At 36.7% G+C, this 21,816-nt stretch overlaps 1 protein-coding gene across 8 annotated transcripts in view; it reads left to right on the top strand.

The window, feature by feature from the left end:
- LOC131682614 (probable serine/threonine-protein kinase nek3) overlaps positions 1 to 21,816 on the top strand; it is a 293,923-nt gene that overhangs the window by 201,031 nt on the left and 71,076 nt on the right. For all 8 annotated transcript variants that reach the window (XM_058964235.1, XM_058964238.1, XM_058964243.1 and 5 more), the window contains 2 exons: positions 10,645 to 10,894; positions 14,795 to 14,981. In XM_058964235.1, the coding sequence (XP_058820218.1) occupies positions 10,645 to 10,894; positions 14,795 to 14,981 (437 nt within the window). The remainder of the gene's footprint in view (positions 1 to 10,644; positions 10,895 to 14,794; positions 14,982 to 21,816) is intronic.

The raw sequence follows: 21,816 nt of genomic DNA, 5'->3' as shown, positions 1-21,816 counted from the left end.
CGATTGAATAGTCCGACTTTTGGTTTGCTGCTCATCCTCGGCTGGATAGTACATTTTAATAGAGTTTTGCGGTTGGAATATAAAACTTCGTTTTATGTGGTTTCGCAACATGAGAGAGCTATTGTAGACCCGAGGCTGACTTTGCCAGCAAAATCGAAAGAAGGATACTGGGAAGAGCGGCATGGGTTAAACGAAATGATGTCAGTTGTTTGCTGAATTTTAAATAGCAACTCAAGCATGTTCCGTCATGTTCCATCAGTTCTTTGATCCTAAAGTTTATATTGAATGATATAGATTCTTTGGCATTTTTTTAAAGCCCAAAAGAACATTTCCCAGCATGGCCAACTTCCCAAGCCGAAAGCACATTTGCTCAATTGTCCATTCACTACAAGTTCGTATTCCTGCCCTGAATGGCCAAAACAAAATACATTTTACCAAAACTTGATTTTTCTGAAAAGTACTATACTACAGTTTCATTCTACAAAATTCCACAAGCGAATTTTCTCGAAGCCATATTTAGCATATGAATGTCCGATTTTCAGTAACAGTAACTGGAAGGTATAAGATTTGAATAAATACAGTATTATAATATTTCTTCACGAATATGTTATTCAACCTATTCTTAGGTGACTTAAAACTTGTCAGTGGTGAAGACCTGCAAATAGTGTGCACCCATTAAAATGCCTAGCTCACAAGTCACTTGAATTTAAGTTCATGAACATGACAAAATGCGTTTTGTACGCATTCTCTATCTTCAATTAACCAAGTTCTACACCAAAAGAGACATAATATTTTATTTCACCTTTCAAAACATGTAAAAATCAATTAGACAGAAAAATACGTCGCAATGGTGCTTACGTCTAATGTAATTTTCATTTTTTCTAAATGTGTAGATCATAGATTTTCTATATAACCGCGCTAATTCTAGGTCGGCTGTTCGGCCGTCTTTGGAAACTGACCCTCAATGTCAGCTTCTTTCTTCGAGCAGCCTAGATAAGCCGTGTAATGTCGGTAATGGTTGTTTCAACCGACTAAGACTTACACTACGGACCATTTGTTCCGGTAGTAAAAACCAATCTAACAGGTAACCCCAATTCTATAGTTTCATTCGGCTCGTGCTACGGTTCAATAGTTGGAGGGGTTTAAAATATTCTCAATCGCTAACGGAGCCTAGGAAGTATCGGGGCGAACTCCCCGGTGAGAAGCCCTTCCTGCATTACTCTGTCCGTGATGCATTGGACTGCACTCCACACACCGATCTTTTCGAAGAGGTTTGGCAGAATTTTTCTGGGTTTTCTACAGTTAAGGGTTTGCAAAGAATTTTAGCTGATGGAGGTTCGCTGGGTTTCAGTCATCAAATTTCGGTGAATCCCTAAATCAAGATGTATCTTTGTGTCGATGACTGAATGGCAGGCGGGAATAAAAAATGTCAGTCGTGAACGGAGTTTTATGGGCCTTGCCCTTGCTGTCCTAAGCGACACAGTGGACACTTTGTTTTCTTGCAAGTCGTAGGACTCAAATGATGAGTTATGAAACTAAAATATTTATCAAAGCGATGCGAAAGAAGCAACTGGAATCCTTTGTCGCGGATTCACAAAAGAAAATATAGACGTTGCTGTAATCCAAAATCCAAGGGTTTGAAAAACAATATTCTAAGAATATTTACACAAATGGGTAAGATAATATTTGACAACTAGGTGAATATGTCGTGTTTATGCTCAAAAGTTGGATATTATATGCAATCTTTCGCAGAAATATGATTAGATGTTTGTGTTTATACAATTACCGTGATGATACAACAGTTTTGTTTTTTTTTGAACTGACAGTAACTTGAATATGTAGGGGAATGTGGTCGGTTGTCGGCACCCTTTTGTTCTTGGCTCAGAACATTTGTCGAATTGCATAATATAGGGAAATAGGCATACCAATGGAAAACTAGAGGCCTTGGCTAATAACTGGTGAAGTAATTTGATTTATTCCGTCAATATGAAAAATGTTACTGTCAATTTAGTGATTTTTTGCTATTTAAATCATTTTTTGCTATTTAGAAAAATGTGATCGGTTGTCGGCACCCTAACAAAATTTAGTGAAAATGACAGAAAATGAAAATGAAATGAAAATGAAATTTACTTAACTTTACTTTTAACATCATTCCTCATCAGAAGCACAATTGGTGTATGTGAAAAGCTGATACGCATTAGGGTGGCACGAGGATGTATGAAAAAAATAGAATACCGTAGAACCAAGTTAGAAAAATTCGCGATTCTTCAACGAACTTCTACGCTAAATCTGAATCAAATCTATTGGAGCATGTTTTAGCACAAATGATTCTAAGTTTGTATGAAGTTTACTATGAGAAAATAATACATTTTCATTAAATTCATAAATATGCCGCCTGGTGCCCCTGAAAAATATATTGTATGCTACATTCTATAGATTCAGTCAAGTAGAACAACTTCTTCTAAAGACAGTTCATAGCTATGACAACTGGTTGATGAGTTATTGAAAAATTAAACTTTCGTTACCTTGAAAGTTATGAAAATAGTACTGTCTCTGGCTACCCGGCGAGCTGAACCTTCAATCAAGTGAACCTTGACGTATTTGTTGTGGTCACCAGTTATACCGTTGGTGTAAAGCGGAAATATAGTCCAGATGGTACCATCCGAAACATGTGATCTAAAGGACTTGGGATCGAATTGTAACAGAATTATTTTTATGTATTTTTTTTTTGTGCAAATAATATACGTTGAGCAAATTCAAATTGAAACGAGACTGAAGCGGGAAAGATTGCCGTTATTTTGAAGCTCAACTGATGGTCACCACATCCCTGTGGAGCTGGAACTGCTATAGAGTACCCCGTGAACTGAAGGTTAATTGAGTAAGCCGGGCATTATCTGTCACTATACGCCAGCAAGAGTGTATCCGGCCGTGACACACGATTTGATTTTAACCAAAACTTTTTAACGAATCATCCAGGGATTAATATTGGAGTAGCATAGTGAATAAAACGCTAGAATAAAACTTTGCTAAAATAAAATAACACGTCAGAAATAACGGTTATGATCTCCCTTATCACTTTATTTGAAACAAACAATTCTACATAAAAACGTTACCGCTTTGCATTCAGCAAAAAAAAATTAAAAATTAAGAACCGATGCATACATAAATACGTACATCTACATAAGTATATGCAGAGATACATGCATACATATATGGATATATAAGCGTGATATAATTGAAACATTACTGTTCTCAGATTTTTTAGCCATTATGAATTTTTTTTCACGATCAGTGCAAACGTTGCGTTAGGGAATAACACCAAAATGAACACAAACGGTCGCACATGAAGTGTTGTCCCCTAACGCAACTGAAGTTCAAACAAAGCTATGTATATTACCTCCAAACCAGCAAATAACTCAAAATAAAGCTATCAAATATCAATCAAGTTGTATTTTTAGTTTCACCTTCATGTGTATTTGACAAAAAATATTTTAAAATCAAATTAATATGGATTAAGAAGAGGACATCCGCATACTACAATGTGGCCCGGTGTAGAAGAAATTGTAGATCACATTCGGCACTTTTTTAATGATTCGAATAAGATGGTTTCAAGTAGTTTTGGAAAGATCAATCATTATTGATGTCGGAAACTATATGAAATAAAATTTGCTGCTCATTATGGTAGCATAGCACAGCATAGCACGAACACCTGCACAAATCGTAGATGGAGTTGCAGAAATGAGCATATCCATTGTCAAATCAGTTTTTGGCACGATCCGCATTGACGCAGACCCGTTCATCTCCATACACCTGGCCACGTCCTTACAAGCGTTTTTATTTTATAATAGCACTTTCATCTACTTAACGAAAACGCTCGGAACCGAAACAGTTTCCATAGATAACAGAGGTAATAAATAGCGAAAATACGTATAGTGTGGTAATTGGAAGATATATAAATCAATACTACAAATATTATTTACCAATATTTACAAACGCAATAAAACTAAAATTAGGCATTTATGAAAAAATGTAACAACAATTTTATTAGGATATTTCAAAGAAATTATTAAGCTGAAACTAATTTCTAACCAATACAGTAAAATCCGCTCAATACAATATATGAAAAAGCTGTATAATTCAGATGATGCAAGAGTGTTCATCATCTCTCACAGTATGAAGACAAGAATCCTGTTTCCAGCCACTCAATTCCATACCACATCTAAGCTGACTGCATCCGGAGAAAGGAAGATATAACCAACTCACTATTACTGTTTTCAATGAAACGTAAACACAGTACAGAGTGAAAAACAATCTCCAACAAAGAAAGATATAAAATATAACCGGAACGAGCTCACCGGCTACAAATGTGTCCAATATTTTTCAAAGTAATTGGCTTCATACGGTACTACATTCCGCCATTCTTCCGTACGTGCAGCGTCGTCTGTCGGATACTACTCGCTTCTTCAGTTCTTCCAGAAAGGCACCTCTTACTATTGCCGCGAATCAATACTTGAACATTTTCGAAATTTAAGTTATAAAACTGATATTTATAAATGAAAATAGCGGTGAAATGTCGCGGGAAAAACCAACCAGAGAAAAAACGAATCAGGTCTCGCCTACTATTCCTACTAAAAAATTTGCTGTTCATTAGGGTGACTCAAAAAAATCGTTGCGGAGCAAATAAGACATTTTAAAGTAATTTAAAGCATTTAAAAATACCAAAATATCCTAACTCCTGCGATAGAAGACAAAGTGTCAAGTCGTCGGAAAACTCTAACCTTGCTCATATGACCCTATTCCCTATTTTCTAAACTTTCTCCCTTCAACTCCTCGCTCTTCCTTGAGTACTACGGCTTTTAATATTAGAAAATCTTTCACGCCTTCCAGTCCATTGCTAATTAACCCTTTCAAGCCCAACTTTTTTCTAATGCAGATAAGGTTTCAAAACTATTTTTCCTTCAAAACGGTGGGGTCTAGAAACACGAAAAGTCTTTCTTCATAAAGATAGGTGCTACCTTCGCAGTGCTAGAAGCTGCTCAATTTTTACCTTCCAATGCTCAATACAATTTTTCTAGAAAGTCTATTTGCGTGGAAAACGTAGCCAAAGACAATCTAAATTGATAGGTTTTATCAGTTTTCAATAATATTGCAACATAACGAAAATATACGAAAAAATCATTTTGCGTCATCAACGTAAACTGCCCCTGGCAGCACAGCTCCATCGGACTAATTACAATAACAAGCAAATCATGCCTCAATCAAAACTTCTAGCTGTTTAAAAACGTTGTTGTCCACAAACAACATGGCATGAAGGGGTTCGACGTCAGCGTCGATATTGACAAGTTAGTATCATGTGCAAAACACTTGAATTGATTCAATTGTAAATCACATGAAACGTATCCTACGTTTGCTTTTTCAATATCTTATAGAGTGTGGACAAGGTTATTTTCAAGTGCAATTCTTGCGAACATTGTGTGAAAATCACATATAATCATGACTAACATTTCAAAATGAATTACAAATCAATATCGATTAGTTTATTACTATTACTATTTATGTGAAAGTTGTATGAATATAATTTGATACACCGCATGCATCGTTTTAATAGACTTTCATGAGAAATTCGAAGGGAAGTCATTCGATTTGCTTTTCAACATGAATCTGCACATGAAAATAATGTTAAATTTAATTTGGTTTTATAGTGTAATTTTTTATCAGTGTTGAAGGGTATTCACCACAAGCCTCTGCAAAAATAAACGTGCTTTGGGGGAGCTCGCAAAACTCCGACAATTTTTGATACTTTCTGTAATTCGACTTGTTTTACATTTCTTACAAAAGAGATGTATCGCAGAGGACCGAGTCTCATATACCAATCAATTCAGGTTGACAAATTGGGACAATGCCTGTATGTGTTTATGTGTATGTACTCTAATGTCATGTAATTATGTCAGCATGGCTGTTACGTGCCATTTGAACCAACATTTTCAGATTCCTAATGAAACTAGTTTCAAATAAAATGCTAATGTGTACCGATCTTACCAAACTTAGTCTCAAATGAAAGGTACAGCGTTCCGATGGGCCGACTTCCTATTCCGAAGTTACGGGTTGAAGAATGCAGTAACACGTGAAATTCCAATGTAAATCTGAATCAGCATGTTATCTAAAAGATGCGAAACTTCATAAAATGTGTTCTAAATTGCTTGGATTTATAGCTTTAGATAACTGATCCCTAATCAACCCCACATTAACCACTTTGAACACCTTTGGCGGAACCGAAAGATTCGGGAGAGTTGCTAAATTCCTAAATTGCATTCAAATCTGCTTCTCAGAAATGCTCGATTTTCTCAAATTTAGTCTCAAAGCTTCAGCCTTTCTTTTGACTGCTGTTTAATTCCACTGGAATCGGAGTTCTGATTCCTGTGTTACGGGTTGAAGTATGCGAACACTTGCAAAATTCCCTTAAAAACCGGTTTATTCATTATATCTAAATGATACAGAACTAAATGAAATGAGTTCTATATTACTTGAAATTGTTGGTCCAGATCACTGATTCAATATCAAAGCCACTATGACCGTTGAGGAATCCGGAAGGTTCGAGGAAATGGTCAATTTCAGAAATTAGATTCACACCCGTTTCTCATATATTGCTGACTCGATCTCTTCTTAGTCTTAAATGAAGGGTATAGTATTCACATTGAATGCTACCGAACTTCATTTGAACGAAGTGTTTGTTCCGGACTTATGGGTAAATATATTCGATCACACGTGACTTTCCCATAAAATCCTTTTTGCATTTCTCCTATAGAAAGGTTATGCAATCACGCTGAAAATCGACTTTTTAAAACATGCCCGGCAGAGCCGAAACTCTTATACTATTCGACTCACTTCGTCGAGTTCGGCAAATGTATGTGTGCGTCTGTGTGGGAGTGTGTGGTGTATGTTTGTATGTAAGTGACCAACAATCACACATCGGTTACTTAGAGATGACCGAATAGATTTTCTCAAACTTAGTCTCAAATGAAAGGGATATGATACTGTGGAATTTAATTTTGATCGGCTATCCGGTTTCGAAGATACTGGTTGAGAAGTGCGGTCAAACTGTAATTCCCCATATAAACTCGATTCATATTGATATCTAGATGATTCAAAACTTACTAATATATGTGTTAAATTACTTAGATTTGCAGGACCGTAGTTGTTTTGATCACATTGGCCACCTAGGACAGTCTCGATGCCCCGAAGAACTTGCCAATGTTCAAAATTAACTCCACACCTATTGCACAGAAAATTCTTGACCGGTTTCCATCATCTTCCAAATTTGAAATGATTGATGCAATGCTTCAATTGATTACTATTGAATTTCATTCTGATCTGACGATCTGGTTCCGGAGGTACAGGTTGGTTAGTGCGGTCATATAGGGATTTCCCACATACCTGTACCATCATGATACTTAAACGGTTAAAAACCACAAAATGTTATTATTACAATCACGGCAAATAAATTAAATGCGACCGAATTTCTGGCAAAATTGCCCACACCGACTGCCAAATGAACTGTGTGTTGTTTTCATTTCGAGTTATTATAGGGTACGCTAAATTATCTTTATTACAAAGTACATATGTCCATTGTGCTGGTATAATATGAAGCTTAATCCGGATTCATCCTAAATATGCAGTTATTATTATCATTCATAAACATTAGCACAATTAGCTGTGGGCTAAGTCGGCTCTCTAAACATATCACATCGAAAATGATCTGAGATTATCTTCAGATTGCACCCAGCTTACTTTAAAGTTCTTCACCAATCTGATCAGATCTTATGTATCGAGACCTTTGGTTGTAACACTCACTAGTGTGCAAGAAGCTATGAAACAAATATGAACAATTTTTGTCAATTTCGGTTTTCGGCCCATTTTGTTTTTTTTGTTTACGTGCGATTTAAATGCAATTTAAAAAAATTTCTGTTTACCGATTTTACCGAGTTTTTTTCATTTCCAATACCAAAAATACCGGGTTTTTAAATGCCTCGGTTTTCCCCACCTTACTACCCATATGGCTCACGGTAGAGACAAACTTGTCCCTCTTTACTATGAGAACCGTTTCATTTTATTCATTTTATCCATTTTATTATTTTTTTCATCTTTTTCATCTTATTCAATTTGTTTATTTTTTCCAGTTCATACATTTTGTTCAGCTCCTCATGTTATTACTATGATTAATCCTGTTCAGTCATTTCTTTTATTCATTTCATTCACTTTGTGATTTGTTATTTAATGAGCTAAGCTAATATGAATTCTTTAATTTTATTAATTTTATTTATATTAATCATTCTACATATTTTATAAATTCAATAGCTTTTTTTCATTTCAGCAATCATTATTTTTTAATTTCATTCGTTATTCGAGGTTTTATTCGTACAGGACTAGAAACTATGTTCATTTCATCTCTAGATGAGTGCCTACTTCGCATGAGTTCTGCAAACTAATGAATGATCGTCGATCGATATGTGTAAGAAATATTTCATCTGTCTACTAAGTGGTTTCCTCTTTTAAAAAAATCCCTTAAAAATCACGAACTTTGCTCAGTTTTCCCTCGCAACTTTGTATTTACCCCTCAACGAAAACTGAGTTTACACAAACCAATCAGCCACTGGAGAAAATAAAATGTTTGTCGAGCGCTATGCTATATTCCTCCCCAAGGAGAAAAAATTGGGTTAACACCAATCTTTCTCCCAAAGGCGAAAACTTTTGGTGAAACCACTCTTTGTACGTGAAGGTCACAAGTCCTAGCTTAAGTTAGTGTCGGTTTCTGAAGAGACGAAACCATTAAAAATTTTCGCCTTTGGCAGAAAGATTAGTGTTTACCCAATCTTTCCACCTCCGGAAGGAATATAGCATAGTGCTTTCGCAATGGCCTGCTAAACCATGTTTCGACTTCGCTGTGTCTCATCGGCCTTACAGAACTTCTAGTCCAACGGTAGATCATGTTTGACCAGTCGTTTGATTGGAAACACAAATAATGTTTCCGTTTTGGGATCTAGCGTCAAACCGCCTAACGTCGTGTGTCTGATGTATGGATGCCTAATTACCAAAGTCTATTTTGAAAATTTTCTTCCTGGGAAGATTCATGATGAACTCTGTAATAGAACAAAATATCTTTTTGTCCTTTCTAAGTTAGAACAAAAATAAATAACAAAGAGGATAATTTAAAACTTTAATTTTCCTCCTAGTTTTTAATATTATTCTAGTTTTATTAAATCTTGTATATTGTTTCCGTTAAGGAGACGGGCATAGCGTAGTTGGTAAATCGATTGCCTTATACGCAGCTTCCAACCCCGCACATAGGATTAGAGATTTTTCCAAAAGAGATTTCGAATGGCGGCGAATGAATCTAAGGTTAAAACTTCTATAATCAAAATCAAAATAAAAAAAATATATTGTTTACTTCTTTTTCATATCCAGCATTAGTTGTAAGTTGCACATAACATAATTTGAAATAATTTTGGAATCTAAGCATTGCTAGCTAATCTAACAGACAACTATGCTAAAAATTTACAATCTCATAAACATGCATAACAAAAACAAGTTCGAAACGTTCCTGGTAGCGAGTTGAAAGAAGGTCGCCATTTCGGCGAATTCATTTCGGCTTGCAGATGGTTTATCGGCAAACTACAATACAAAAATTGTGCTAGTATATTATTCCTTGATTACCTTTCGAGTTCTGTTGTCGAAAAGCTCCAGTAAAATGAACGATTTCCTCAACCCAGCAGTCTAAGAATCTAGCATCCATTCTACGATAATATCGCGGAAGCACGCCTTGGAATGCCGTTTAAACAAAGCCACGGCGAAAATCGAAATCGTCGCGACGACAAAAGTGTTCGCCGGCAGACAATTTTTTTTCTGTATGTACACTTGCACATCGCACACTATGGAAGCCGATGAACATTACGTTGCATCCCAAAACCCATTCGCTATCCTTTGTCTGGTGTGCGGTACCAGAAAAATACCAACAAAGCGTGTCTGTGGTTAAGTTGGGTGTGAAAAAAGATGTCGCACGCGACGCGAGCAGAACCTGCCGGAAAAAAGTCCGATGGAAATAGTTCCGAAACTCATCTGAAGAATATACGAATAGAGGGGACATAAGGCAACGCTAATTAAGATAATCGATGAGCTCCCATGCGAGACAGTCACATTCAGGAAGTTCAGTTTTCGGAAAATATGCTCTCAAATTTTACTGCCAACCCTACAGACCGGTACTAGTTGGAATGCACCAACAAAAGTCTGTCTGGTTTCTCTCCTTCGGAAAATTCGACCAGACACATTCGTTTGCTGATTCCTTGTGGCTTGGAACAAGAAATTGAGAAAAATCAGCATGAAAAAAACCCAGTTGCAACGCCAAGATTAGTACTTGATTAATACCAGCGAATGTTCGCTGTGCTGTGAGTTATTATATGTAGGAATATATGTGGCAATCGGCTAAAAATTATTAAAATTTAAAAACAAAAGTTTTGGATGGCATATGTTGGTTCACGTCTGTAGCAGGGAACTCAAGATTTAATACATACTTGGTTATGAGCATAAGTTGTAAATAAATGCATCTCGAATCAAAGTTCACATGTTCCTATATTTATGTGCTCTTTTCAGGATTTCTCCAACCACTTCTCCCTCCCGCCGGACTAACAGTACCAGCAGCAGTAGCAACAATCGCAGTCCAGCACACAGCATCCAGAGTAGCCATTACCATCATCACCATCATCATCACACCAGTGGTCACAGCGAGTGGCGAACACGAAATCTCATCCGTCATTCCGATTCGATTAGCAGTTCTACAAGCGAGAAACCTTCCTCCAACGATGTAACGATCATCGCCAAAAGTCCTACACAGACAACACTGGTAAGTGCACTAGGGTTTCTAGTGCTGGTTATTTTACTCTAGTCTTTCGGAAGAGCCTACGCGAATTACATTTTTCTGCGATTGATGCGGAACAAGCGTAAATATCTATGAAATTGAATTGATATGACCACACCTTCCATTTCACCACCTTGACTCCTATCCTTTTGCTGGGTTAACTGGTAGCTTATGTGACTATAGTTATTGTCAAGTAAGACCAATAATGCCAAAGGACGAAGAAAATAAATTAAAAATCGTTCTGACCTTTCAAGGGTTGGACATTCAGAGTGGCTCGCGGTTGTATGAGAAAACATCAAATGCCTGCGCAAAATTTGGCAATGGTTGGTTTTTTAAATTTTAAAACTTATGATTCAATCCAAATGCAGAAATTTATTATTTTTTCCAACACTGGCAGTGGACCACCGACATCGACATTTAAAACTTTAATAAATGAGTATATATTCATCGCAGAGACTTGGTACCCATGAATGAAATGTTCAGAATGAATTGCTGAATAACATAGACGTAGTCAGAAAATTAAGAAAAGAGAGGGGGTGGCTTGTGTACTCCCCAGTCTCTCTTTTTATATTGTTTTGTATGTGGTTAGGGTCATATGAGCCAGGGAAAAGATGTCCGACGACTTAACCCTTTGTCTTCTACCCCAGGAGTCAGGATATTTTGGTATTAATCAATGCGAATCACCTGAATCTGCGGCATGTCCAAACAAACGTGAAGTGGCATAGTTCTTTATGCTGTACGGTGACCCCAAATCAACAGAAGCGGCTGGTTCCTTATACCCCGAGGAAGAAATTATTTAATAAATTGATCCTTAAATGTCGCGACAGTCAATATTGTTCGACAACATATCGAAAATGAACATTCTTTGCAAGAAAGTGCGACAAGACTCCAGCGTTGGCAAATTTAGCTACATGCATCTATTATTAAACGGTGGAAGACGGATAGCGTGGTGTATAACACCCATACTTGTACAGCACACTCGAAGGTGTTTCAGACAGGTGCGCAGTATAAAGATTTCAGTGCGTAGAACTCCAAAAAATCGACTGTTTAGTTTTAGAAAACCCAATAATGTAAAATCCTTCGCCGTTGTTGCAGTGATGTGGTCGGCGTAACGAAGTTTCCTATCGAATAACACTCCCAAGTCAAGAATAGAATCCTCCCTCTCGATGACACAGGCTTGGAAGAAAATTCGCAGCGCCTTAGAGTTACCAAGCGTTTGAAACTTATCACCTTACATTTATCGACGTTGATCTGCATACCGTTCATCAAGAACCATTGCTCTATATTGACTATACCGTCTTAGAACACAGCAGAATCGAGTTCTGCGACAATTGAACGAAAGATTTTCAGATTATCAGCATAGAATAGTTTTTCAGACTTGATGCGGATGCAGAGATCGTTGATGAATAAGAGCAAGATCAGTGGCCCTAGGTGACTTCCTTGAGGCACACCGGTTGGCGTTTCGAATGCACTTGAGCGTGTGGTGCCAATTGTAACAAAGGTGGATATTTTTAGTTCGTTATATCTCACATTCAATCTTGATTTTCCAAATGTCCTTTTCACTGACTTTGAAAGTACTTCTGCCATATGTAAAACATCAAACAGTTTCAAATTTAAAGTTGCGTGATAGTAGTTCTTGAGTGTAATGTTCAAATAAAATTCAACAAATGTTCTACCGTACGATCAGCTGAGTAGACACTGCAATAAGTTGCAATGAGAGCAATTATTATAATTGAATAAAGATTTGATGGATTAAAATAAACCAATGAATGTGACAAAAATACATTTGTTCTTCGTGCTGATATGACTGCCGCAAATTGGTAACTGGTTTTCGATTCTACTCGCGAATTTTCAATCCTCAATCCTTAAACATCATTAAACAGTCATCATTCTACTCAAACAAGACCATACGTATTCCCTACGCACACTAAATGTCCAGTAGATTAGTTCCCTAGTTGGTCAAATAAATACTAAATAAACAAATAAATTAGTCTGCTCAGTTCAAAGAAATGTCAGCTCGATTGGCATCACCCGGCGGATACGTGTTCCCTTGCAATGCCTTCAAATCAAAGAACATTTTAAATTACATGCGACAAAATATGTGCAATTCTGAATATAATAAAATGAAGTCTGATTATTTATCTGCAATAAAATAAGATAGGAAAGAATATTTTCATAACCAAGGTGGTTCATTTTCATAGATAGCACTATTGACAAATCACCCAATCAAACTAGGTGATAAGGGACGCGGACAAATTTTTTGTTTCCAAATTTCCAAAGGTCCCAGAAAATGGATTTTTTGCCATAAGGATATATTAAACTGTTCAAACGTGGTTTTATGTTGTATTTGACTAAACCTACAACGAATACTAGGTCACTTGAAACGTTCATTGGATGTTTTTGTATCACCATATAATTGTTGAAACATCGTGCAATTTATCAATATGTAAAAACTAATGATACATACATTCAAACATGTTTCGTTTCTTGCCATCAGTTGCGCTAGTAAATTTGACCGATTTCAACCTCAAATTCAACAATCGATCCCAAGTTGGAATCATATATTTTATTACAAAAAATACTAGAAGAATTTTCAATCAAATACCAGCTGGTCTGACTAGGTCAGAAATGAAATTCAAAATCGACTACATAGTCATACATGTAGTTTAGGATGTGCTGATCCTTTTTAACGCGTTCATATTCATTCTTTCAAACAAGTATTTAATACTTTTTTGCTCGAACATGTGTTCGATGTGATTATCTACACCGTAAATTTCCTATGGAATCGTGAATGGTGGCTTTGAATTCAACGAACACTATTTTTTTTGCAGTTTGCATTGTGAAATTCACTATTTGTATAGGGAAAAATTTCTTCGATAAAAACAAAAACAAAATATTCCAGACAAAACCAGTACCCAGCATAAATGTAATATACTGGAAATTATTTGTCTATAGAAACTACCCCAAATCAGTAGTAAGTATTTACCAACAAATGCTAATGTTGTTGCATAACATTGCAAATTCATTGCCGAACATTGAGATCCCTTTTTAGCAGTCCGGAATACAAAACAAAAACGCTATCAGTTTATGCATTGTCGGAAATCGATGCATGTGCAAATTGTCCTTTTAATAAATTTAATCAATTTCAAAGGATAGCACTGCTACTAAGCGAAACTTCTCGCGACATTGATCAACAAAGTACCAGGCGGAAACACTAGCACCCTCATTCAACCCACAAGTTGCATCAACCGTTAAATCTATTTACATGTACAACAAACATAGTGTTCACGACGAAATTCCGAAACGTGTTTACGAAATCTATCCTTACACTATTCCCAAATAAAGTGTTTTGATTTTTATTATATTCCTTTCTTCAGGATGCTTTCATAGTTTCATTCAAAGCAACATCGTTCCACAATACTTTACTACGTCTCTTCTCTACATTCCTAATGGTCCCTTCTCGCTCGTAGTCGTGACATCGAATCAGAGCATATAGATCCTTATAACAATTTTCTTCTATCAAGATAAATCACATAAAATTGTAATCTCGAATCTGAAGCAACCAGCAGGGATGAACTGACTGTGCACGTAAAAAATCTACTATATTTCTCTCGATCAAAAGCAATAGGCGAAACGATTATGACTCTACTTCTAAGATATAGCAGCCCAGACAAATATATGGAATTATGCTACTATTTGCTTTAAACGGTTTCTGAATGGTCGGCGTAAAAAGTTTTTCGATTCGCACATTTTTTTCCTTTTCGATTTTTTGTCAAACTACAATTCAAACTAGTCTAAAGGGAAAATATCATAATTCTAGTAGACAGACCGTAGTGGGTTTTACAGTATTTTGATTTTTTATATGCTCTCTTTTTCCCGTTGCAGCCAAAGACACGACCATCCAACGTTTTACCCACACGTTACGCAAGTCTTCCATGCTCCAGCCCGCCGAAACAGGCTGAACCAAGCGAACCCAGCGGAGGAAGTTTGGACGAAGGCCGCAATAATCTTGGCGGCATCGGTATCAGCGCGGTGCACGATGCTGTTCTCCGAGGGATGACCCGGATGCCTGGTTAGTTTAGATATACCTCTTCCTTTCACGCAAACTTCCGCAATTTAATGAGAAAGTTGAGTCGAGGCAAAAAGTAACAATTAATTGACAATGTTTCGTCAAATACTCTCGCTTTTATACTAATGTCCGTCGCGAGGGGAGTCACTCATAAAGAAACAAATTATAAAATTAATCGCTACTGAAAAAATTGTTCTGTTCTGGAGAACACGAAACTTGTTCTTTCTACGTGTACTAGGATTCAGCGATTTGTTTTTGGCCAGAAACCAAGATGCTGGAGATCGTTGAGCACTTCGATTTGAAATATGACCCCGGTTATGTACGGTAATGCTTGCCATAAGATGAATAGAAAATTAACGCTCGCATCCCTCGCACACTACGCCTTGGTCACAATGTATTCTGTGCTCGGTTTAGTTTACGTCCAAAACAAAAGGGGCTGGCCAACGAACGGAAAGAATATCAACGCTCGCGTCCCTCGCACACTGCCTTTATCCACAGTGTGTGGCTGTGCTCGATTCAGTTTACGTTCAACGCAAAAAGGCCAGCCTTCGAATGAAAATAGTTTACTTTCATCGTCAAAGAGGCGAAGCTTCGAATGAAAACTAGTCTGGCTCGCTTGGTCTGTTGGTTGAATTGTACAGACTAATCATGGCGCAGATAGTAACTGCTTTCACAAAATCCATATTTTCCGTTATTTTAGTAACTGTATATTCTACGGCATTAGGTACAAATTTGTTTCCCAATCAGATTTTTTTTTCATTCTGATCTATTTTTTTTCATTCAGTGCAACGGTAGATATTTGCGTTACAAAAAGCGGGTAAAACTTCGACCGAAAATTTGGAAATGGAACCCTATATTGAAACGTAAAAATTATTCTACTTCAAAAAAATCCGACGCGACCGCCACAAAGCGTTCGGGCAACGCGTTTCAAGATTTTCGTCTTGCTTATTAGAGTAGGTATATTCGAGCTGGCGAACGCAGTCGCCGCAATCGAAGCTATTGTAGTGCTCCTGTGCTGCTACTACTGCTACTAATGACGACGGTTAAATGAATGCTGAGAAATTCAAACATGCGATTGCTTATAATCGCTGCATGGTTTAACATCGTAAAAAGGTGGGGCTAACAATATAGTGAAATTCTAGCGCTACATATGCTTAGAAATCTAATAGAAGATTCATGAACATTTTTCTGACTGATTAGTACAAACATTGTGTAATTCCGTTCAGTACAATGAACGAACTTTCAAAAACTCAACCTTCTGTTTTTCCAAAAATTTTAAAAGGAGCCAATGTATTGAAACGTTAGTCGTAGTCAGGACAAAAAATGGAAAAGTGACAATATTCTCGGTTTTGGGTAACTTTTTGTACCAGCTTGTGGGACACCTTGACAAAGCAATAATATGACCTATGGTCAAGGTGCGGAAAACTCGCTCACCGCCATGAGCGTACATGAATTTGTTTCCTTATACATCGTCGGGGGTTTACGCTCTCGTTAAAAAGATACAGACTCACACAACTCGTTACGCATCACACCGTATGCGATTACGAAGAGAGAGAATCGGAAATCGCAAAATTTTTTAACGCGTTCCGCATTGCCGATGCAGTGAGGTAATTAGTGCCATCGAACATATTCGGCAGCGAACATGTTCGTTCGGAAAAATGATCCAAATCTTCGTGCGCAATCCTGAAACTAAACGATTGAAATATATGACTGGCCTGAAAATATCGGTAGGAGTCAGTGTCCGCCTGGACACCGCACGGAGTGGCAGTTTCTGCTATGTAGGTTCAAGTCGCAGTCATTTCCTTGCTGCGTGTTAATTCTATCATGCGCATGTTATCGCTCGAGTTGAACTCTACCATTGTATGTACAAATGCCGTACTTACGATGTAGACAAGATGTGTAATAATGTACATTGGTTTAGATTTGTTTGGATTTAGTTTAATTTTCAATGTTCAGGCGCGTTCGGCTCCTTCCATGCGCTGCATTCGAGAGGAAACTTAGATTTGTCTAAGTCTAAGTTAGCGTATCATTGCGCGAATATAGCTCACTACTTCCGGTGATATGCATTTGCATAAAATTGACAAAATATCAATTGTCGCTGATCAATTTTCTTGTTTTTAACTGTAATGATAATATCTTTTGCTTCAATCATATGATTATCCACGTTTAGGTGGTTTTAGCTTGAGACGAATCTGGCCCAGGTTATAACTCAAATTGATGTCAAAATAAATTAAGTGATAACAGTTTCGGTTGAAACCTGACTCAGTTTCGAGATCAAACAAAAAGGCATTCGTGCTAGGGCATACGAGTCCGGCGCATAAAGTTCATACCTTTTTGTGTGCATGAAATTAGGTGTGAATAAACAGATAGAAAGGGAATCATATGTATCAACTAATAACAATATAATAAAATATAATAGATAAATCGAAATTTTAAAAACAGTTTACCAAGCGAAATTTTCACTGAAATGCTGTTAAGTTTATTAAGTTTCTTGGAACTAATAATTGGAATGTGGATTGAGTGATATTTAGTAACAAGGATCACCGTTCTGGCGGAGTAACTATTGGTGTTTGTTTCAGGCAAGACTATAACCATTCATGCATGCGCTTACAGTTGTATTATCTATAGCATTGCAGTTATTGATATTAGTCTGAAAGGATTCCGCTGGAGCAGTGCTGCCAGGGATATTTTCAGTTAGCAGTGAAAATGATATTTGTATAGATATTTTCGTTATATTGCATTATTATTGAAAACTGATAAAAACACATAAATGTAAACAATCTTTGTCTATCTTTCCTATGCTATGGGCTATTGAACAATTGGGCAGGTCATAGCACTCTGATAGAAGCATCACTCTTGATAATCAGAGGTTTTTAGTGTTTCTTGATACAAACAAACCAAAAAAAAAGTTTAGCATAAAAGGTTTCGAGTGATCGGTGTGAATGAATTTGTTTATAGACATCATTCAAAAACCGGGGATGGAAAACGTGTGCAACTTTCGTAGCCATATATTTTTCCAATCATGATAACTCGCCAACAACATTTCGATCCGCCTCAAATTGTTTAAAATCACAGTATTTTCAAATCGATTGGAATTTCTGAATCGGACAAGATCAGTTGAGTTTGAATCTAATATTAAAAGTAGACCCCATGTTATATAATACTTTCAGAGAAAATTGGTTAAATCTCACAGTATAAAGATACTTTCCTAAGATTCAAATTTGAAAAATGTTACATGGTTAATTTTACGAAGATGCGAATTTTAATCCAGGTCGCAATTCTATGATGGTGAGTATTGTGTGAGTTATATTAGAATTTAAACTAAACTGTTCTCATTAGGGTCAGATCCAAAAAAAATGTGAAAAGCCTTCAGACAGCACAGAAAAGCTATTAGGAAAACTTGGAGTCTCAAACCGAATTACATCTTTGAGTTTATATAAAAAATTGTATGTTTAATAATGTTCTTGTGTGGTGTCAGATGGAAGAAGTGATGACAATCCTGTAAAAGCTTAGCTATCTGCTGAGAATGGTGTTCATTGCGATAACTGGGGCACTTACGATACAGAACTGCGTAGAACTGAAGAACTTATAAATACTATCAATTCGGACAGTCTTCGGCTATATTTTCCATCAACTGGATTTTTGCAAAGATTCTAGGGGAATTCTATTGTGCTTAGGAAAGTAAACATTGAATAGTAGCTTATTACTGAAAGAGAAGCACATACCACAGAGAACAGACGTTGTCACTAACGTTGTCGAAGCTAATTGGTATATCTCCACCCGGTGCGTTACTGTCGTCATGTTTTTAGTGACCGAGTTCGATAGATTGAAAATCGAATTGTAATGCCTGAAGATATTTAGGTTTGAAGAAAACCATTTTTGTTGTAATAATCACTTTCAACTGTCCAAACAAAAGGTTCTTTTGAAAATTTTCTCCAGAAATAGTCTTATTATCCAGTGTAGCGCATTCCTCTGTATTTAACTCCTAAAGTGCACAGACTCTGGGTCTTACTATAAAAATTGATTCCGTCAGACACTAGTTACACTGTTACCAGTTATATTATACATAAATAATACATTTCTATGCATTGTAATTAATAAATATAACACGTGTAGCATAAAATATAGTTAACCCTTAAATGCATAACGCTGTTTTAAAACAATATTACGCAAAACATCTCAAAATTATCACAGTAATGTATTGAAACTAGGAAACAGTTTTCACAAAATTTAAAAAAAAATTATTTGCACCTTTGAGGGTAATATGACTCCCATGTTTGGAAATAAAGTAAAATGTGATATCAATTGATACAAAAAATATCTATTGCACATTTTTAAAAGACCTATTATGTACAACAATAATGTTGCCAAAAACGGAACCCATTTGTTGCCAAAATCTGAGTGTACCAAAAAGGGAGCATGCAAAAATCGGAACGTGCCAAAAACGGAATCTTACTGTACTATCATTGAACAGCCTCCAAGAAACATAAAAAACACATATCGTCAATACTTCCTCCATTCCATTACACGTTGAAAAACCTTGTCAATACGCTCCAGTATTGACAAAACAACTGAACGTGTATGGACCGCTAATACGGAACACAAACAAGATCAAACACTCTTTACTAGTATATATGATGATTGATAGCAGAAATAACAAAAGGCGCCACAAAAAGCATAAGCAATCAAAACATCGGGAAAACAATATTTAGAACAGATCCATTCTTGACCGCTCATCATTCCGAATTAGATCCACATGACATCACTGTGAACAGACTAGTGAAAGAAACCGATTCCGCGCACCCCGGTTTGGCCAATGGAAATTCCAGACAAACCGTTACTAGTCGAACACAGTTCACAACAGTTTATGAAAGAGAAAACTTTTCTCTTTCGTTTACTACCAACATCTGTAATTGGCGTGTAACGGTTTGTCCGGAATTTCCATTCAAAGTGGATTTTGACAGGTGGCTTTTAGGCCGTAATCATATGTTTGTCGAGAAATTATGCAAAACATCAAACTGTCTTGAAAACAAAAACTCCAAAGTCTATTAATGATTAGCGGCTCTTAAGCGTTCAATAATCCATTGTGGTATAACAAAGTTGGATTGATGATGTGCATCAAAAATATTGAACGCGTAAAGTCCGCTATTTATTTATACCTATGTGGAATATGAATGATATACAAAGGGACAATCTGCTCGCTTAGCAAATTACAAACACGCACATGCACTCGACTGACACTACACCACTCCATCGATACAAAACACCGCGGCAGCGTCAATGCAAACAATCGCAAGCACCACTCCCGCGGTGGGAATTGAATCGATTTTCGATTTGGGCGAACATAGATCGCGATTCAAATTTTTGAGGAAGAATCGCATTGCCGAACGGATCCGATCATCATTGTTCAATTCCGAACATGTATCGGAAAGAACCTAAATCGCAGCGATCCAAGGTGAGCGTAAGAGAGAAAAAATACGAACATGTGAGATACCATATTCACTTGGCTCTGGCCGATCGGGCGCTCAACAGATGCACACTCATAAACAAGAAAAACAGAATAAAGCATCGGAGGTAGGTGAGTGCGCATGAGCCTTGAGTGAGCGTAAAACGATGCGATTCTTCCTATCCTTGCCTATGGTATATCTGAAGATGGTCATATTTATTGTATTCAAGTGCATTTAATCGCATTTAAACTAAATTTGACAATTTCTTGATAGTCCCAAAATTTTCAACTTTTACCATGTTAAGCCCAGTGCTGAGAAATTTCATAATCAGTTACCTATTTCTTCTTGGCAGAAATTGGAAGAAGTTAGCATCTTCTACATTGTCGAGTATAAGTGAACTGCATAATCTATATCTGAAACACTTTTGCTCAATAATCCCTCTCTGAGCTAGCATAGAAACAAAAATTAGTTTGCTTCTGACACCGAAGCTGAATGCGCTGTGTCAGGAGAACGATTGACGCGGAAAACGAACCAAACATTTGATTCATCGCGGTGGACATGAATTAAATTTTTTTCTCTTTCAAGTTCACGCAAGGATGTCAATTTTTTTAAGCCGTGGCCAAGCCTCCACAAGCAGTTGAAAAGGAATTCAGTCCCGAAGCCATCAAAGTCATTGAGCTTAAGAAAAATCTAAGATAGGTGGCAGTAATTTGATTTCTTCCGAGAATAATGTCGAGTTGAAGGTGGCAAAGGTAGCAAGACAAAAACCAAATAAAACGACAACGAAAACATCAACACCACCGGTGAAACGAGCAAACAAAAAGACATAATAGAGAAGTTGACATTACTTGCATGAATAAAACGCTTCGTAAATGTTCTAAATACAATTCTATCGCCTATAACACATGAAAACGATACATTTGAAAGGTGCCAATATACATAAAACAGGTATTTGGTTGTATCCATTGACGCAATAAAGAGATGAATCTAGATCCTGTAAAATTGGATTTATAATTAATTGCGATGTACAATAAATAATGTTTTCAAGTAATTCTATCGCCAAATTGTGTCTGTGCAGCATTTGCCGCCGGCGAGTTTTTGTGGACAGAGCCCACGGCCTAAAATCTATCTTCCGTAATTTTTTACCTTGAGCCAAAAACCAGTTTTTTCGATTAATTAAAACGATTGTAAACAACGTATATAGGATGTCTTGCTTATTTGTTTGAGTTAGCCAGCTAGCTCAAAAAATAGTTCGGGAAAAACGTGGCTAAAGTTTTCAGAACGCTCAGGATATTCGTAAAAGGTTTTTTGGCAGAACCAAAAATCGGAACCTGTATACATTATTATCAGAATTTTGTCGCATAATCAAAATGTAAAACATTTAATACATA

Source organism: Topomyia yanbarensis, chromosome 2 (genome assembly GCF_030247195.1).
Source record: "Topomyia yanbarensis strain Yona2022 chromosome 2, ASM3024719v1, whole genome shotgun sequence".
Lineage (NCBI taxonomy): Eukaryota > Metazoa > Arthropoda > Insecta > Diptera > Culicidae > Topomyia > Topomyia yanbarensis.
This window is presented reverse-complemented; position numbering and strand designations above follow the sequence as displayed.